A 20,963-nucleotide genomic window follows, 5' to 3' on the forward strand; every position below is an offset into this window, starting at 1 on the left:
AAAGACTAGCAGCTCTGGGGCAGCATAAGTTTATCATCCCTGGGAGGAAAGAATGACAGGAACAGCGGCAGGTGGGCAAATGGCACAAAGCCGCAGGCATGCCAGTTGCTAGAAGCTGCTCTCTCCAGGCCTCTTCCCAGCTCCCTGGGAGGGAGCCTCAGAGAGAGGCCTGGAGCCCTTGGAACTGCAGCCGCCTGGGCCTCCCTCTGCAGCAGCTGGAGCCTCTGAAATGCAGCTGTATGCTCACTACAGTGCTCCCTGCTCCCGAAAGGGTGAGTCCCTAGAGGACGATAGGTGGGAGCTTAAGGGCTTCAGAAAGGAGGTGGCTACCTTCTGTCTTCTTCACATCACGCTCCACTTACTGTACTAAGTAAAATACAACTCTGGCAGGTGCACAGCCTCCTCTTGCTAAAACACACACACACTCACTAGCTCTGCTGCTATCAATTCTGAATAAACTGTGGAAAATGGAACAAGTATTGAGGTAATCTCAGCAACGTCACTAGCTTTTTTGTTACACACATTTTAAACCAATGCTCAGTTATAAATATTTTATCACTCAGTGATTGGACTTAATGGACGGGATGCCAGAGAGCCAGGAAGGCGGGATCAGGCAGACAGGAAGCTCCTCCCTGTCTACTGGTTGGAACCACCTCATAGCAGTTCTTTACCATGGGAACAGCAGGTGGCTCTGGCAGCAGTGGTGGACACCAGTCTGCAGTTTACAGCACACCCATGACCATCCTCAAATCACAAGAGCACCAGCCCGCAGCCCCTTAGGACCACTATGGTCCTCCTCAGCCCACACCTCTCTTGCCGCCTGGATCTAAGTTACCGCCTCTCTTCTCCCCACCGAGGTGTTTCTGTCCTTTGGGTGCTCTAATGTCTGGCGGACACTAAGTCCTCTCTACCAACACAACTGGTGCTGTTGGTTTCCTGACTGTCTCCTGAGCATCCTGGGATGCAGAGAACCCGAGAACCAACCTCAATTGGAGGAGATGGGGAGAAGCGGATTTCCAACATCTGTCAAACTGAAACCTCTGGAAACCGCCCTCAGATGTTCTCTGTGCAGCCCACAGCAGCCGCTGTAGATCGCCGCCTGGTGTGGGTTCGTCCTTTGATTAAGATCAAGTACATATTCCACAAACACTTGCCCACTCGCCTTCATGTCAAAGCACACCAATCCGAGCATGAGGGCAGACTTCTTCAGAATAACACACAAAATGAAGACTATTTTCCTCTGGTAAACTCAAGGCTGAGTAGAATCTTTACCTTTAGCTGGACTCTCTGTGCGCGTGTTTCTTCTATCTTCTGTCGAATTTTATCTTTCCTATATTCTTCATAAGCAAACGGATTGACCATCAATTTCACCTTTTCAGAACAAAAGAAGGAAAAAAAGAGAATTCATATTTAGTAGCATGTATATACCGTGACTACTGTACCAAAGAAAGCAGATCCCTCACAATGCAGCAGTGTGCTTTCTGAAGGCAAAGGTAAGGCAGAAGCAGCTATGGATGGCCCACCATCACCCGAGATACCTATAGCCTGGACTTACCTTGTGGTAGAGTCTGATATCCATGAAGAACCCATGCATGTATGCTCGTAGGAAAGGTGATCCAATGAGATGCGTGAGCCCTGGCAAGGGTAGTCAGAAAAGGGTAGGTCTTTATGAAGTCTTCATTAAAATGTAGGTTTCCTTCCTTTTTAACCTTTATTTTTATGTCTATACGTGTTTTGCCTGCGTGTACGTCTGTGCACCGCGTGCATGCCGTGCCCACGGAGACCAGCAGAGGGTAGTTACAGAAGGTTGTGAGCCGAAACAGTGAGTGCTGGGGATTGGACTGGGAAGAGCAGCCAGTGCTCTTAAGCATGAAGCCATCTCTGCAGTCTTTAAAGTTTTTCTTAAACAACAATTTAATTATGACACTGTTTCCCTTTAGAACTGTTAACCATAAATATTTGGAGAGAGAGAAAAACATGGATGTTAGGAGACAATTCATTTTCAAAGGAAACCATGTGTGGTGCATGAAACCCAGCTTTGGTGGACTATCAAGTCACAGCCTTCCTTTTCTTCCTTAGTGGTGCTGAAGACTGAACCAAGAAGGGCAGCTGGCAAGCTCTCTAGCACCGACACACTCCTCCTGCCGCCTTTTACTTCTTATTATGAGATAAGGCCTCATTAAGCATCCCAGGCAGGCTTTGAACATTCAGTCTTCCTGCCTCAGCCTTTCGAGTGAATGAGCCTACTGGCCACTGTTCTGAGGGACACATGACTCTGACTTCCACAGTTAGACTGAAAATTAGACTGGGGGGGAAAAAACCACACAGCAGTTTAAAGAGGTTTGCATTTTGGATCAACAAAAAGTGGCAAAATTAAACTTAGGGTGCTTTTTTATTGTAAATACAAGAGTTAATCAGAAAATACTGCGGCTTCCACTGGGGTAGTGTGGTTACAAGGACGCACTTGGCAGTGGAGTCTCAACGGAGAAAACTCAACTAGAATGGCATATAAGGCACACAACTTATCCGTGTGTCTAGATGCACTTAACACCTAAACGCTCCTCAGAGTGCGTGCTCTGATGATTACCCAAGTATAAACATTTCTGTTATTGTTGTCACATGGAGGGGCTTGCTCTGTAGTGATGGGTCTCACTACAGGTCTAAAAGCCACAAGTGTGCCAGTCACAGACTGCAAAGTCTAGGCACCTTGATCCAAAATAAAGCTCTTTTCAAACTGATGAAGCCAGGTGTTTGCGACAATGATGGAAAGCTGTGTCCTTAATTTAAAAATCTAGGCTCAAAACCCTGAAAGATTTGAGGGTCAGGTCAGTGCTCAAAAGTTCTGACCTTTGGAGCCCTTCAGATTTCCGGGTGGAATGTTCTGCCTGCACTAAGGATCCTTTCTATTGGAAGGTTTGAATCCTAAGTTATGAATAAGTCTAAGCATCCATGAACCATCTGCTTACAGTCTGAGATTTTCAAAGTTTACATTTACATTTCTCTCAAACCCACACCACTCACACATCCCTAAGAAACACTGCACCCTTGGGACAGGCGGTCAGTGTGCTAAAGGGAGTCTCTTGCCTCTCCCAGTTAAGGCACAAGCTTTAGCCGGTCAACACTTACTTAAGCTTTTCTGAGCAGAGATTCTAAATTAGATTGTTTTGAGCATTTTGATATCTGATTTAGTAGAAATAGGATATTTGGGAAAAAAATCAGATAAAAACGACTCAGTCAATTCTAATGTCCAAAACTCATAAAAATGAAAAAATACAACAATTTCATAAACATTTTATCACATTTTACCTAAATTTTCAAGGTCCTTCTTGGTGACGAACTTGTAGTCATCGTACACTGTGCTCTCTGGGTTCTCTTCCAGTTCTTCCGTCAGGTTGTCCAGGAAGGAACACCACCTGGGAGCAGGACCCAGGACCTGGGGAGACACAGGCCAACCACAATTCACCTTACATCAGGGCACTTCGTCACAGTTGCAAGTATTTGTTTCAACCAGAAGAAAGGCAGCTACGGTCTGTGTAAACATGGCAGGGAACGTAATGGAAAAGGAATAAACAAGCAGAGGAATTTGGGCTTGAAGGGGGAAACATGCCAAAGATAGCACGCTGTTACGTTAGAGCCACCAATAGGCGAGCAACTCAGACACTCATAATAGCTTTGTCCATTTACCTGCCGTGTCCTTTATTCAGAATAGTGCTACAATTCTACAACATATATTTACTATGAGGATTTTAAAGAGGCTTGTCAACTCCAACAAGCAAAAGTAAGAAAATTACCTCCTTTCAAGATTTCTCACAATTATTGATAATTCCATTCTCCGTTGTGTGGCCCATTTACTTAGGAATGAAGTGCTTAGCCCACACAAGCATGAGGATCTCAGTCTGATCCTCAGAACCCATGTAAAAAAAAAAAAAGATGGGGACCCTCTACCCCCTCCTTCTCTCTCTCTCTCTCATCCCTCTTATTCTTCCTTTCTCTTCTTTTCATTCTTCCTCCATCTCTGTCTCTCTCGGGTACCCCTCTCCTGTCCCCCCCCCCCCCCGTGCTTATTTAATAAACTCCTCTACAACATAAAAAAAAGATGGATGGGATTAAGGATCTATATCTGAGGTTGACCTCTGGCCTTTACACATACGGGCACACACATGTGTATTCACACCCTCCCATACACAAACATACACAAAACTAAAGTGCAGACATACTTAATAACAATGCATTATATGCCCTAAAACTACTGACAGCATAAAAAATTTTAAATAGTCTCACTAAAAACCAAGTATGGTTCTAGTCAGTCTTTAATAAACAGTATAGAATGTACACAGAATAGTATTATATATAATACACCATACATTTTTTAGTTATCAATTAAAATTAACATATTTTTCCCACACAGACTCCTTCAGACCCAAAGCCTGACCCAGTGAAAGTCTAGAGGACTGCACAGAGCTTACAGCAAGTTAATACAACAAACCCTGCTCCTCCCTACAGTGCTGTGAATGCCAGGCAGCTTTTTGTTAACAGTACCTTTCCCGTACCATGTCACACCCACTGAGGTCAGTGCTTATTTCAAGGGAAATTTGCTCATTCCCTGAGGATACCACAGACAAGAGAACCTGGGGTCAGCACAACGGAACTTCCAATGATAGCTTACCTGTGTACTTCAGCAGTAATTACACAGGGGAGGCAGGGAAACAAAGTCATAATGGAAGTTACGCAGTTGAGTTTAACTTTTTTTTTTGAGAAGTAAGGAAGACAGCAAAGGAAAATAGCCCTGTTAGCATCTTCTTCAATTAAAGGGGGGAAAGTGGGGAAGGAGGACGGCAGTGTATTACTGAAGAGGCTACGGGGCTATGGACATGAAAACAGGTCTTAATGAGCATAGAGGAACTTTATAGACCAGTTTCCCAATACTACAATTTATTCTACTTTTAATGATTAGTGAAATGGTTTGACTACAAACATAAATAAACTTTGAAGCAATGTACTCCATGAAGGACCTTCTTAAAGAAAAGGCTGGATTTTAGGTAATTGTGGGGTGGCAGCTTGAAATCAACAGACACCTATACTCAACATTGCAGTATATAAAGCACTTTTGGGCATGATCCCTCTGAAGTTTAAACTCCACCCCAGACCTTTGGGGCTTTGTGATGGGACTAGAGAGTGCTTATTACTCCTGCAGAGGACCTGGGTTCAATTCCAGCCTGACGGTTCACAACTGCGTGTAACTCCACTTCTGGGGGGCCCAACTCTCTTCTTCTATCTCCTCAGGCTCCTGCATGAACATAGTATACATAAACTCATGCAGGCACACACATATACATATTTTCAAACAGTTTTCTTAAAAGCTAACATAAGTGCTGTGTAAATAATTATACCAGATTGCTTAGGGCAAAGTAACCCCCAAAACTCCAATTCAGAAAACCTAAAATCCAAGTGTTGTGTAATAGTTTCCTCCGAGTTAAAAACATTCCATCCTGCAAGGACGCTCTACAACTCAAAAGGGTTCAGGAAGTTCCTGAAACTGACCAGATTCTCTATGTCTTCCCTGACAGAGTAAGTAATAGAAGCAGAGAGTTGGGGGATGGAGAGATGACTCAGTGGTTAAGAGTACTGACTGCTCTTCCAGAGGTCTTGAGTTCAATTCCCAGCAACCACATGGTAGCTCACAACCATCTATAATGTGATTGTATGCCCTCTTCTGGCCTGATGGTGTATAAGCAGGCAGAGCGCTGTATACATAATAAATTAAAAAAAAAAAAAGAAAAGGAGGAGGAGGAGGAGGAAGATGAAGAAGAAGAGGAGTCCCTCTTAGCTGCAAAGACAACTCTCAGATGAGCTGCAAAGAAAATTAAGACCAGACCAGCTGCCTGGAAGAGGTTTAGACCAACTGAGGCACCTTGGAAAGACAGTGTTGGGGGATGGTCTGATGTATTTTGATGCTAATTAATAAAAAGCCATCTCACTTGGGCAGGGCAGAGGAGATAGAGGTGTGGCTAAGGTACCAGGACACACACACACACACACACACACACACACACACACACACACACAGAGAGAGAGAGAGAGAGAGAGAGAGAGAGAGAGAGAGAGAGAGAGAAATCCTGTGAAGAAGAGACTAGAGGAGAGAGACTCTGAGAAGAAAGGAAGGCCGCCATGGGTTAGATGGAGGAGAAGCACATGGCCAGTGTGGATGGAGATTCGGCCCAGATGAAGAACATTAACATGTATTTGGGATTATGGATGGGAGGTAGCTTGATAGAAATTATTAGAAACAGATGGCATGAGATTGAGGCAGGGATCCCAAGCCTGTCTTGTTATGGGAAGTAGTTTAGAGAATTAATGTCTGTCCTGCCCCAGGTTAACTAAGCCTATTTTAAAATATAACAAGTGTCAGTGTCTTAACTGATTGCTAGCCGGGTGTACTGATAATATAAATAATTAAAAACAATAATACAGATAATTTAAAACCAATAAGACAGTCTTTAACTGTTAAACACATGCAGGCTGTGTAGGATGCTTTGGGTTCCCAGCTTTGTGAGTTGTGACCCGTGCCTGGGTGGGCTTTGGTGATGCAACTGTCTTTGGAGTCATTTCTGTTCCTGTAGGTAACCCCAATAAAACTCATGGTTCATCAAGTTGGACTTTGGTGGTATTCGCATTCTGGTCTGTTGCGGGTTGCCTATCTGGTGAAAAGACGTGTGTTTCATCTCCCCAGGAAAAACACCACATCTGTCTATCTTCAGTATCTTCAATCCGTAGCTCACTAACAGCAGGAGAGGGAACCGCAGGTGAGGCCAGGTGGAGTCCTTGAAGGACCATGAAAAGAATGGATTTTGTGTTCTGCCTTAAGGAAGGTGGTAGGAATAACAAAGTGTCAGAGCAGATACAAATCTAGTTTTCCATAGCCTTCTTTTAAAAGATTATCATTGCATACATTTATTAGTGTGTATGTGTAGAGGGGAGCAGGTAGAGGTCAGAGGACACCAGCAGGGAATGGCCCTCTTCCTCACCACGTGTGAGCATCCCCGGGATCAAACAGAGGTCATGCGGTTGCCTGCTGAGCCACCTTACAGGGCCCCAGGCTTCTTTCACACTGTCTTGTGACTATCCTTCTGATTACTTACCTGGATTCTTGTGGAACTGTTTTAATTTGTCTCTCAGGAGACTGGTGCACTTAGGATAAGTGATCTCTGCAGTCAGATCCATGGAGACTGCATACTTATGGTAAGTGATCTCTGCAGTCAGATCCATGGAGACTGCATACTTAGGATAAGTGATCTCTACAGTCAGATTCATGGCCACTAAATTTTACAGGAGGGAATATTTCCATCAAAACCAAAAATAAACCTAGTGGTGACTTCCTTTTCAGAGTGGCCTCACAGCCACCGTAGGAAGCGGAGCTTACTAAAGGTATTAACAACATGCTTCTCCACACCAGCACTTTGCTCACAGGCCTACTAGTTAAGTTGCAAAAACCAGCGTCTATATCTGCAATGCTTACAGCGACTGTACACTAACATGTCAAAGACCCTCACTGCCTTCCAAGGCATGTTACATGTCAGCTAATCTTTAAAGACACACGAATTTACTAAGTTTGGTTTTGACAACCTGAGGAAAACTTTTTTAAAAAAACAACTGACAGTCTGTCATATTCTCTGAGCTAGGAGCTGTAACTCACTTAACACATTCCAGATCCTAAGGATAAGATGGCATGACGGGTAAAGGTGCCTGCTGCCCAGCCTGGCAGCCTGAGTGAAATCCTTGGGACCTACTTGGTGGAAAAGTTGTCCTCTGACCTCCACATGTAAGGAGCCACCTACATATATAATGCACAAATAAATAAGTGCAATGAAAAAACAAGAAAGAATTATATTTGTTGACTATCAGCAACACCAAGGTGGACCACAGAATAATCTTATCACTTTGCATTCACATGAGTTACTTTGATTGTTTTCAGGACATTCTAAAAACAGAAGTATAAATTCTGGGATTAGAGCAATAAACCACCACCATTCCTAGTCCCTTGAACGCCATAGGCCAAGCATGCGCTGATGTGCCTTCACCGCAGCGTCCCCTCTAGTGACCTCTCCAGCACATGTGATCACTCTAAGGGGCTGAAGCCAAACAGCAAGCTGCTAGTGTCACTGTGAAGCCAAGTATCAGAAACAACTGGGGCCAGGCTTTACAGCACAACACAGAATTTTAGGGATCTTAAAAATTAAAGATAGAGTAAACATTCCATAGGTTATGGAGGAGTCTGGGTTAGTGGCCCATTATTAAACCCACTAAGACCATCTATAGCCGAAGCACATATTCATACCACTGATTTGGGACAAAATAAACACAAGAGCCTCGTTCATGTCAATCCAGTCCAGCTTGAGTCCTAAGGAGTCAGGTCAGTTATAAAAGTGGAAAAGTAGCTTTTCTTTTTTTTAATATAAAAATTACAGAGATGATAGCACTGTACAGTAGAAATATACATATTAATATATATCAAATTTAGCTAAGCTTTAATATATTATGGGCCACTATTTTGATTATTAATAATTTTTATGCTTGTACAGCATGCATCTTTAGGGGAGAGAAGATATTTTTGTAAATTAAGACGTTTAAATCTAAGACAAATTCAAAAGAAAACTTCCTTCTACAACTTACTCCATGCTGGCTACAAGACCCGCCAGCACCAGCATGTATTTTCCAATTCTGACAGCTGAGGCTTAATAATGAGCGATTTGAGGCTGGGTGAGCCACAGGGAGGAGCTGTCTTTGAGCATATAATTGCATCTGCAGCATAATGAGCTGCCTGATTGCACACCCAAGTTTACATGCATTAGCCTGAGTAACTATGAGTCACTCAAAGACGCACTGCTCTGTTGTAGCCTCTGTCCCCTGTTCCTAAAACTCAGATTGGTATCACTACAATTTAATCTCAGTGCTTAAGACATATTTGATTTTTAGGGGGACATAATTTGAGCCCAGGCTGGTCTCAACTTACTACATTCAGGATGACCTTGAACTCCTAATCATCCTGCCTCTGCCTGTCAAGTGCTGGGATCATAGCATGCGCTACCACGCAGCAAGCTTTACTTCTGAAAAGGAGAAAAACTATCTTCCGTGATTTCATTTTTAGTTTTAGACACTGAAATAATAAGGAAAACAAGGCTAAGTAAAACAAACCTTGTTCATGATGCTTCCTCCCTGTCAGCTGGTCAAGGAGCAGTTAGTCTACACAAGGCTCAGAAAGTAAAAATGAGTGTTAGACAGCATTTCTGCATTTAAGATCCAGGGGAGACTGGACACCCCAAGGAAACAGTTAAGTATACAATAAAAACTAGTATTAAGGCCTATAAGCAGCTTTCAGTTATTAAAAGCAGCTCCCACCCCCAAGCCTTGTTAAGATGACAGTAAACAGATATAAAAAGGACTTAACCGTGAGGGACATAGGAGGGTACAGTGTCGCAGGAAAGCACACCTGGTGAGCAAGTGCACATACAGAGGTGGCCAGTGGTGAGAAGGGCACATCTGGGAAGACAGGAGGAAGGATGGCCCGAGGAAGGGGGTGACAGGGCTAGGCTCCCACCACCGCTAAGGAGCCCAGAGGGTCTCGGCTGGATAGGGACATCTTCTGCCGTCCATTCTTGTTTAAGAATGAGGCGGTGGAGTGCTGCCTACAGATCGTGTAAGCGTGAGGCGAGGGCTGCACGTGGGGATCCTGTGTGAGAGAGAGCGAGGCAGGAACTCTCGGAGGAGAGATTTAAGCTGTGCTACATGGCTTTGGGGCCACAGGGAACAAAGGTACAAGTGACTCAAGCTGCAGGGCTGAAATGACAACTGGTCTGGCTGTCAGACCCTGGGCTCCCCTTTCCTAGTCCCTTGGAGGGCAGAGGCCAGGAGCACACTGCTGGGCTTGTACTGCGGGAAGAACCCAGGGAACAGGCTCTTCAGAAAGCCAAAGGTTCTGGGGGTCCCGAGGCATTGGCATCGCGAAGGGTCAACAGGAAAACTCCCAGGGGACAAGACAAGGGGCGCAGGGGTTTCCAGGCAGCAGCCACCACCTCACTCTCACACCGATCTCTAGGCAGCGCTCCACTGCCTCATTCCTAAACAAGAACGAACTGCAGAAGATGCCCTTATCTAACCGAGACCATCAAGCACAACTGCCTTCCACGGCAGGGAAAGTGAGCAACGCTCAGCAGAAACCCTGCCGTCCAGGAGCCTGATTCCCATTAAGAGCATCATGGAAGAAAAGGCTGTGCTGTGAACAGGCACTGTGGGGAAAGCGGGTGGGAAACGTGCTGAAGAAGAGGAGGTAGGCAGGCCACCCCTTACTGACGTGACTGCACAGAGAGGCAGACAGGGAGAAACTGCAGAGCACAGCTGTCAACTGCAAAGGCTGTGTGGTCAGGACCGCCTGACTTGAGGTCAGCAAAAAGAGCTGCCTGGTCTAGCGGAAAGGGATCTTCTTGCAGGCCGCTCACTTCTCTTTTACCGAGGGAAAGAGAAGCCACCAGAGGGCTCTGGCCCAGGACTGACTTGATCGGACTTGCATGTACAAGGTCACTCTGCTCGAGGCTGGAGGACTTGCTGGTTCCAAGCATTTAAAGAAATCTCTGTTCAATCATTAACTGATGATTAAGCAAGGCAAACAGAGACTTCTGTGGCTCCGTAAAACAAAGAAGTCAAACGTTCTAGTTAGTCCAGAGGCCCTACCGAGCAAACAGGCTCTGGATGGGGTGGGGGTGGGGACTGAGTTCCATAATCTCCATGTTATCTTTAAAGTCTCCAGTTTTCAACATCATCAACAACAACACAATGACAAGACACAAGGGTGAGGGGACCCATGGGGTGAGGGGCACACGGGGGTGACACACACCCTGTATGCGCTAGAGATGGGAGACTAGAGCCTGCCTTTAGAAACAGCTTCCTGTGTAAAGTCATAAAGATACTCAGCCACTGATAAAGGAAGGGCGAGTGCTATGCACACAGAATCAACTAAATCTATTACTCAGAAGAAGGGGGAAAATGAGCATGGAGTAGCTAACACACGCCACAGCACAGACGGACCCTGACAACGGGTTCAAAACCCGCACCATCTATTACGTCATTCCATTTACATGAAATGTTCAGAAACCGCTCTACAGTGATAGAAAGGAGATGGCTGGCTGGCTGGTGGGATGTGGGAGGGGAGATGAGAGGCAAACGGGAGCTTCCTTTTGGTGTGAAACACCCCACAGTTAGACAGTGGTGACAACTGCATGATTCTGACTATATGAGACGCCACTGCATTATACCCTTTAAAGGGCAAACACTAGAGTTCTTGACGACGTTGTTTTTTTGAAAACCTAGAAGCCTCTCCTCCACCATCCCTGTCTTTCAGATGGAGACATTGTCTAGGGGCTCGTGCAAGCTCGGCTGTCTAGGTTCCCTGTCCTGAAACATGCTCCTTCTAAATGACACTACGCAGACTGCGCCTCATAATTAGATCCAGCTGACACTTCCGGCAGGAGTCTCAGGACGCACACCAAGAGCACCACTGAAATGCTTTCTACATTAGGTGTTCAGCTTTGTAGAACTCATATTTGCATCATTCTTTATATCATTTCATTTGTTTTCAAGTTTTGATTATTAAATGGAGTTGGGGGCAACAAGTTGGTTCTGAGGGCCAACTTCCAGGAGTCATTCCTGGCAAAGCTGAGCCACAGGGGAGGCCAGAGAGATCCAAGGACTTGCAAGGCCCCACCCCATACTCGAGAAGACTGCCTAGAGAGTAGTTTCCTAGCTGAGCAGACAAAAGGACACAAAACCGGGCCATCCCTTTACCTTTTTGCTTTTTACATTGCTTGAAGGCTCAGATTTTGTCAAGGAAGCTGTTAGCAAACATTCACTGCAGGCAGGTCTACTGCAGTGTTAGGAGCCAAACAGCATTAGAACACAGGAACCCGTGAACACCAACGCTTCTGCCACACTAGCAAGTGGGGAAGCAGAATGACACTCAAGTGAACCCTGGAATTTATGTGAAGAGGCACCTTATTCAAAAACAGGAAGCCAGGTGCGGTGGAGCACGCCTGCAATCCCAGCACTCCGAGAGCAGAAGCAGGCGGATCCTGGTGAGTTAGAGGCCAACCTGGTCTACAAAGCTACTCCAAGACAGCCAGGGCTACAAAGAAAAGCCCTGTCTCAAAAAACCAAAACCAAAACCAACAACAACAACAACAATACCCACCCATAAAATGCCTTCATCAAACCATCTGTCTCAGGTATTTAAAGTTAGACGTATTTAGGGCCAGGCATGATGGCACAGGCCTTTAGTCCCAGTATCCATGAGGCAGAGGCAGGCAGAACTCTTTGAGTTTAGGGCCAGCCTGGTGTACATAGTGAGTTCTAAAACATCTAAGAGACAAATAGAGACTCTGTCTCAAAAAACAAAATGAGAGAGATGGAGAGAGAGATTCAAACCTAACTCATGAGGTAAAAATGAAAAGCAACGTGACCGCCGCCTTGCCCACGGGGCCGGGGGGACAGCTGTAAGCAGAGTGACAGCGAGCTGGGCGCCACGGTCACCCAGGGTAAAGATGGCTGTGACTCTGCAGCGCATGGAGCAGCTGTCCAGTCGGGTGGTGCACGTGTTGGGCTGTAACCCGGGTCCCATGACCCTGCAAGGCACCAACATGTACCTGGTGGGGACCGGCAGCAGGAGGATCCTCATTGACACCGGAGCACCGTCAGTTCCAGAGTGCAGCAGCTGTTTAAAGCAAGCGTTGGTGGAATTCAGCACAACCATCCAGGAGATTCTGGTGACTCACTGGCATCATGACCATTCCGGAGGCATAGTAGATATTTGTAAAAACATCGGCGGTGACACTACCTACAGCATTAAGAAACTTCGACGGAATCCTCAGAGAGAAGAAACTATAGCAAACGGAGCACAGCAGTATGTTTATATAGAAAACGGACAGCTGATTAAGACAGAGGGAGCCACTCTCAAAGTTTTATACACTCCTGGCCACACTGATGATCACATGGCTTTACTCCTGGAAGAGGAAAACGCCATCTTTTCTGGGGATTGCATCCTAGGAGAAGGGACAACGGTCTCTGAAGACCGCTCTGATTATATGAAGTCACTAAAAGACTTACTAAAAATCAAAGCTGACATTATACATCCAGGACATGGCCCAGTAATCTATAATGCTGAAGCTAAAATTCTGGAATATATTTCTCACAGAAATAACCGAGAAGAGCAAATTATTACGTTATTCCGTGATAACTTTGAGAAATCATTTACAGTAACTGAACTTGTGAAAGCGATTTACAAGAATTTCCAGAGAATTTACTTAAGATGGCAGAGCATAAAATCTTACTTCATTTGAAAAAAACAGAGAAAGATGGCAAAACATTTTACATCACAAGTCCTGACAAGAAATGGAAAGCTGTCCTCTAGTTTCCGATCAGAAGCTCTGTCTGGTTTTACTTTTAGAGACTGAAACATGTCATATACCCAGGAGTATGCTATCCTACCAAATAACTATAAACGGAACAATTAAAAGCCAATGGCCCAATTCACAGTGGACGATGAACTTTTCTCCAAAGAAGATACCTAAGTGAAAAGATGTTACGGATCTCTAAGCAACACAAATACAAATCAAACCACAGGAAATGTCTTCCTATCCATTTGGATAGCTGCTGTTTCCTAAAAATAGATGAGAACAGCTGCTGACGTATAAAGAAAGTGGAATAAAAAAAAATACATTATATCTCTATCTGCTTTACGTTAGAAAACTATGAATGGCATACAGTTTTTTAAAGTTTTTAATTAAATAAGTGTGTGTGTGTGTGTGGCGGTTGCACACATGAGTGTACTGTTCTGGAAGCCAGAATGAAGCTCCTGGAGCTGGACTTACAGGTAGTCGTGAGCTGCCCTACATGGGTGCTGGGGACCATACTCAGGTTCTCCGGAAGAACAGTACGGCCTTTAATTGTCAAGCCATCTCTCCAGCCCCACAAATGAATATTAAACAGCATAAAAACTCCTCAGCTTTCATTTCCCTTCAATGTTGATTGAGAAGCCAAACAAGGAGGAGGAGGGGAATGTTAACCAGGCCTCGTTCAGTGTGGGCTGAATGAGAAGAACAGATCTTTTAAAGGGCTCCCATCCGCTCTTTCCAGAGGAGTTGGGCCTTGCTCCTCGGCTACAGACCACAGTTTGATGTTTATCACCATACTGCACTTGATTCCAGAGCATTTCCTAGAGTTCACACCAGAGCCTGCAGCAACAAGATGCTGAGCGCTGTCCTCTGCTCCAAGCCTTTTCTTCTTACATTCTCCTTACTGTTCCAATCCAACCTCACAAGGCCCTGGACATGAGAGGCACCAGGCCAACTTTACCCCTGGAGAAGGAACGGCGTTATCTCTTTGATCATGCACCTGGAAGTGAGCACTCCCCACCATCTCACTTTGCCAAGAATCACAGATGGTTTAGCATGTTGTCCTTGGTTGTCAGCACACCAGTTGCTTCCTTTCTACCTGACTTCCTTGCCAACAAAGGATACGCTAATAAGTTTTCAGCACATTCTCTGGGCTTTCCGAATCAGCTCTTAAGTTTATGTAAAACCAAGGGTGCTATAATATACAAAACACCCAGGGAAGGAAACTTCACAAAAACAAAGGAAGAATAAAACTATTAAACATTCTAGGGTACTTTCTCAAAATTGTACATTTTAACAGTGCTATCCTAGGAGGGTCAAAAACTCTTGTCACCTTAGTGGTTGCTCATTTACCTCCAGGGGGACATGCTTGGGGACCAGGAGATCCTGAAGAAGACATTTTAAACCCAGCAAAAGACTTATGTCCTTCAAATAAAGCCAAAGGAGAAATGGGGGTGGAGGAACAAACCAACCAACCAAACCACAAAAACCCACCAATCTGGATTCAATCAGATAAAACGTGGCCAATGTCTAAAGCACTAGAGAGACTTTAATGTGCACATTTCCCCCTGAGGTTAATTGAGACTGCCTCACCTGACCGTATGAAGGATCTGACGATGTTTGTGCGGGCTGTGAAAAGGAAGAGTGTGTGTCCTAATAATCTTTTTTTAGTGATGTGTCAAGATAGATTCCAGGCACCAAGGAAAGCCTAACCATCATCATGGCTGTAAAGAGGCTCCATATAAAAACAAACAAGCAAACAACCTCAGCCTTATCTGAGACTAAGAATAAAAAGGAGAAGAAGAGGAGGAAGAGAAAAAAGGAGGGTGGTGGGAAGGGCAGTGGGAGAGAGAAAGGGCGAGGAGGGAGATTTTGGGCAGGGAAGAAACTATGCAATTTGGTGGGAGGCAGTTGTTCAGGGGGAAGCAAAGGTTTAGCCCTGGGGTGCTTAGCAACCAAGGCAAAAGTAGATATGTAATAAGGAAGAGGACCAGGGGACCAATGGGAGGAAGCACACCAATAGACCCAGAAGGAGAAACTCATTTTTGAAGCAGAACTGAAGCAGGCGATCACAGACCTACCTGCCAGGGCCTCTCAGGATGTATAGCACCCTTTAAGAAAGGTTTACAGAAACTTCATCTGACCTCATCTGTCATTTATGAAGACGGAAGTTAAGGAGTCTAAGTTGTGTGGCTTAATGGTTGAGCCTGATTCTGGGATGTTTATGGCTGTACTGTGCAAGACTCCAACATGGCCACTGCTAGTCACACATGAGCTACCTAAGGAAAAATGAAAATGAAAACAAAATTTAGCTAGGTGTGGTGGTGCACACCTATAACTCCAGCACTCAGGGAGGCAGAGGCAGGTGGATCTCTGTGAGTTTGAGGCCAGCCTGGTCTACAAAGCAAGTCTAGGGCAGCCAAGGCTACACAAAGAAACCCTGTCTCAAAACCAAACAAACAAAAAAGTTCAGTTCTTTAGGCATCCTGGTCACATCCCAGGTAACCCTGGGTATAGTAAGTACCAGGAAATCATGAATTCATACAGTATGAGCCAGGACACCCCAAGTACAGAAGGACCATGGCAGACCCCAAAGGCGCCATCAGCATAGGCACAGTGTGCTCATGCGTGCGTGCGTGCGTGTGTACTGAGAAGACCCACACCCTAAGCACTGGCAGCCCGCCCACAGTGAGACTGAGTAGTAAGCTGAGCACCAGCAGTCCCCTCTCCTCCCTGACTATGGTCACAATGTGAGTAGCTTTGTTGTCACAGCAATAGGTAAATAAGGAACAAACTGTTGCACATCTGCACAATAGGCTTTGACATAACAGATAGAAATAAGCTGGTAAGACACAAGGAGGCATGTGGGAAACCTAAAAGCAAAGTACTACAGGAAAATCAATCTGAAATGACTATGTAGTAGATGGAAATGTGTATTCTAGAAAAAAAGGCAAAACTGTAAGACAATCAAGAGGTCAGGAGCTACTGGGCCTGCAAGGCTGAGAGAGGGAGGAAGAGGTGAAGCACACAAGGTTTTCATAGGACTCCATCATTGTAGACAACGGTACAGTACCTCTGTGAAAATCCACCAATGCACAACACTGGGAGTGGCCAACTAATGCAAGCTGTGGACTCAGGCTAATGATGGTGAGTCAGCATGGCTTCAGCACATGCAAGAGACGTGCCACTCTGCTACAGAAGACTGATAGGAAGGCAGGCATAAGAGCGATGTCCTTCTCACTGTCCTGCTGTGAGCTGGAAACCGGTCCAGCACCCGATGACCAGATGAATGAGGCACGTGGTCACGGACAGACATGCAAGACAGAGGGACAAGCATACTACCCTTTCCTTCAGTGGTCATCTTTTCATCCCAACCAACAGTCCCTAAGACAGCAGCAACATAGTAAGCTGGCTGTGACGGTGTGCACCTCTAGTCATGGCTACTTAGGCTGAGACAGGATTGCTCCAGAGCTGGAGTTTAAAGTCGGCTTAGGCAACACAACTGAGACCCTATCTCAAAACAAAGAAAGCCAGGTGGGCAGGGAGTTCAAGGCCAGTCAGCCTACACAGCAAGATTCTGCCTTTTAAAATTTAAGTAAGTAAAGAAATAAAAATTACACAATGAAAATGAAAAAAAAAAGCAAAGCCACACAAAGCTGCTCTTCATGGGGGATGATTCCTAGGAAAGGGGCCCAAAGTCAGACTTGCTGGGGCTGGGACCACTGAGGGAAGGACAGACAATACCAACCCCCCAGTTCTCTTATTTTGCTCTGTATATGCCCAAATTTCTCTGGCCCTCTGCCTTCGATTTTTAAGAAAAGAAAATACAGCTACTGGGCATGTTAATAAAAGATACCGCCATCTGACTCCAGTTTAACACTCTCAGGTGAATCCAACTGCAGTGCAAACACAGCTCCTCGGTGACCTCACTCACAGGAAACTGGCATGCAAGGCTTACTTCCAAAGAACGACAGCCTGGAGAGCCCTAAGATGGAGAAAAGGACCGAGCTTGTGGGCAAGGCCTTGGGTGGTCATCAGATTCAAACCAGTGTCAGACAGGAAGTCATTCGTTTCAAGAATGACCTGCCAGGCATGCACCCACTTGAGCAAAACCAGGAATCACTGATACAGTAACATAATAGAACATATGCCATGTGTATAGCAAAGATTTCCATGCCTAAGTTACATATTTTTAACCCAGTCAGAACTGAAATTAATGTTTGCAAATGTGGCAGGATGCTTAGAAAATTGCTTCCTGATTTTCACACATTAATGCCTTAGGTATGTCTGCTATTTTTGTGACCCAATAATCGTGATGGGAAGTGGAGAGGGCTTCCTCTGCTAAGAAAAATGTCACAGATACAGTTACTGCCCGAGTGTTTAGATTAGACTAGGAAGCTCCCACTTCCTCCTTGTAAAGTTGGAAACAGCACACACTGCCGTCTTAACACTGTGTGTTTCCTCTCACTTCATAAACATAAATGAGCAACAGTATCCTTTCTGATTTTCTTGGAGATTAAAATCAAGCAGATGTCTCGTTTTTATTTACTACACAGCAAGACACCTGCAAATTACCTATCTCTAAACCACTGACAAATCTGAACTCACAGGACAGTGAAGCATGCTGCCTTCTCTTTGCTTGGGCAGCTCTGACGTGTGTCTGTCCTTCTAATGGTCTTGTCCCACACACTCAGTGATGGGCAATCTCTTTAGTCCAGCTGGCTGGTTCTCCTCACCTCAACATGCTGCCTTTAAGAGCTCACTTTTTCTTACGTCTTAAAAACATGCTTTCTGCGATGGGTTGTACCTAGTAATTCCTGAACCTCTTTCTGAGTTTCGGCAATCCACAGCTACCAGAAATGCCTCTCAACGAATGTGAAGAGTCGCAGGAGAACTGCCTCACGGTCGCGTCTTCTCGTGCATCCCGCGTCATGGATATGGAAGCCTCTAGGGTTCTTGCTCTTCAATGGCTGACCAAAGCCTTCTGCTGTTTTTCACTGATGTGGCTGCTAAGGTCTTCCTGGCCCATTCTGAACGTTCTAACTGCACCTGATAAATCTTCCCCCTTTTGTATTCTAGTCATTATGTTTAATGTTTCTTAACTTTAATTTCATTGGTTTAAACTCTTACACAGGTATCAGGTTTTAAAGTCAAGTGGATATAATCAAATGGAACATAAAAATTAACTTAAAATGTCATGGGTAATGTGGCACCATATGCCTGTAATCCCAATACTTAGAAGGTGAAGGCAGGAAGACCTGGAGCTGGGCTGCACGGTAAGACTCTATCTCACGGGGCTGGAGAGTTGGCTCAGTGGTTAAGAGCACCGGCTGCTCTTCCAAAGGTCCCGGGTTCAATTCCCAGCACCCACTTGGCAGCTCACAACTGTCTGTAACTCCACGATCTGACACCCTCACACCAATGCACATAAATTAAAAAAAAAAAAAAAGACTCTGTCTCACTAAGAAAAGCAAGCTGGGTCTAGTAAGGCAGACCTATTGTTCCTGCCACTTGGCTGCCTAAGACTAAGAATCTTGAGACTAAGCCCAGCCTGACTGCAGAGTAAATTCATAGCTAGCCTGGAATCTTGGTAGGAATTTATGTCAAGATAAAATACGAAAAGGGCTGGGGCTACAGTTTAGCAATGACAGGCTTCTTACCATGTGTCAGAGCCCAGGGTCCATCCCCAGGACTACAGTCAAATCAAACCTTAAAACCCTCTGGAGCATTCCCTCTGCAGACGACTTATGCCCAGAGCCCCGCTATCTGAAATGCCCAGAGGCCCTCTCAGTGTGATGTCACTTGGTGTGCTGCTCATCCCAAGCACAGAGAGCATCAGAAATAGCTGCATGGCTGTCTTGCCCCAGCTCCCAATATCAGCGCATCACTAGCCACGGTCCCAGACGCAGAAGGGAAGGGAACTGGGAAGCGGAGCTGAATACTCTCGGCTGAGAAAGTTCTCCAAGTTCAAGGTTCATCCAAGACAGGTGCCCAGGAAGCAGCAAAAGACAAGCCTGACTGAAAATGCTCAAAGGCTGAGCACATGCTCTGGCTCCCCACTCTCACCCTGAGCAGGAAACAGCTTGGGAAGGAAAGCGAGTCAGCGGCAAGGCCGAGCCTCATTCAGCTCCACCTAACTAACATCTGAGCTCCTTCCCCTGCGTGATCCAGATGAAGGGAAGAAGGCCAGAGCCAGGCCAGCTAACAAATCTGACCTTGAACAAATAACCTGCCTGATGTCTCAGCTAGAAATCAAGGTGCTGGCTTGGTCGACCCCAGAGATCCCTTCCTGCTCTCTGTTCTGGGCTTCAAACGCTTCCTCCTCCCTTCAAAGCACACTTGACACGCCTGGAGTGGGGAGGGCACCTCGGCAGCTACTTGTCTGGCTTGTGTTTTGTCTTGTGTAGCCTCTGCTTGCTGGCAGGAACCCCGGGGGATAGGCTTTCTTTTTGCCTATGGCACTACTTCCCCAAACCGAAGGAATATGTTGCTACTAGTCCTATAAAACTGCGATTTCTAACAAAATTACTTCTGTTACCGAGTCCAACAGTCCTGATTCAATAAGCCTTCTTATAGGAAAATGTCATCAATCATTTCCAAGATTTACGTGCATACTAATACAGTAACAAGAACTGAGCACATACTACTGTGCCAACAGATAGCTCATCCGGGGAGCCTGCACTGCTGGCAGAGAGCTGAAGCCACTCCACAGGGCCCATCAGGCAGACTGAACCCCGGATCTTAGGAAGGCGCCTGAACAGAACCTCCAGCAGCTCCAGTGAAGAGCACAGGTCCACAGAGAAGAAAAGCAGAGCCTATGTCAGGCTTTCACATGCGGCCACTGTGCCCTGCACACAAAGCAATTTTTGCAGAAATTTCAATAAACACACAGCAAAAGGAACATAACCTTGGCTTTCATGGTCTCCTTTCGTGGTTTTCTAGGAAAAGGGTTGAGCCCATCTGTTCTGCAAACAGAACCACCATGAAATCTTTGGAACAAAGTTCTAGGTGTAGAAATCTGTCAGCACTCCCAAACACAGGTGCTACATCACATTGCACTGCTGTGTGCTGCCGATCCATCAGAATGTGTCTCCAGAGCACGGAGCTGAGGTTGCAGACTGCAACATCAGGCTCCACTTCTGAATTTCAATACAGCAGCAGGGAAAAACAACAACAACAACAACAACAACAACAACAACAAAAAACACCTACTGCAAACTGCCAGTCTGGTCTAAAGACAGTTACAGCACTGTGGACTATCGTTGTCAAAATTCACAACCACTGTCTAGAGCTCCCAACATCTGGCGGTCAGACTTCTCACACTAGTTTTCAACACAGAAGGATCTAGGGTGAGACAAAACTGCTTTGGGTGCTGGGGAAAAGTAACAACTTCCCTTCAAGCCATGTTTTAGGTGGGGGTGTGGTCCGCAGAGAAGCAGAGAAGCACAGTGGGGTGTGAGGGCTCCCCAGGCCATACAGTCTGTGTCACAGCTACTCAGCTGTGCCATCAGGGAGAGTGTGCTGCTT

General features: G+C 45.6%; 1 protein-coding gene and 1 pseudogene across 2 annotated transcripts in view; one reads left to right on the plus strand and one right to left on the minus strand.

Annotated features, from left to right (window-relative positions):
- Window positions 1–20,963, minus strand: part of NOL10 (nucleolar protein 10) — an 80,211-nt gene that overhangs the window by 25,111 nt on the left and 34,137 nt on the right. The window contains exons 14-16 of the mRNA XM_084792736.1: window positions 3,307–3,433; window positions 1,556–1,635; window positions 1,273–1,371 (exon numbers count right to left, since the gene is read on the minus strand). Of these exons, the coding sequence (XP_084648862.1) occupies window positions 1,273–1,371; window positions 1,556–1,635; window positions 3,307–3,433 (306 nt within the window). The remainder of the gene's footprint in view (window positions 1–1,272; window positions 1,372–1,555; window positions 1,636–3,306; window positions 3,434–20,963) is intronic.
- LOC311603688 (endoribonuclease LACTB2-like) lies at window positions 12,531–13,597 on the plus strand (annotated as a pseudogene). Its single transcript has one exon. The product of its transcript is annotated as an endoribonuclease LACTB2-like (transcript).

Source organism: Acomys minous (assembly GCF_964271855.1).
Source record: "Acomys minous genome assembly, chromosome: 8".
Taxonomy (NCBI): Eukaryota; Metazoa; Chordata; class Mammalia; order Rodentia; family Muridae; genus Acomys; species Acomys minous.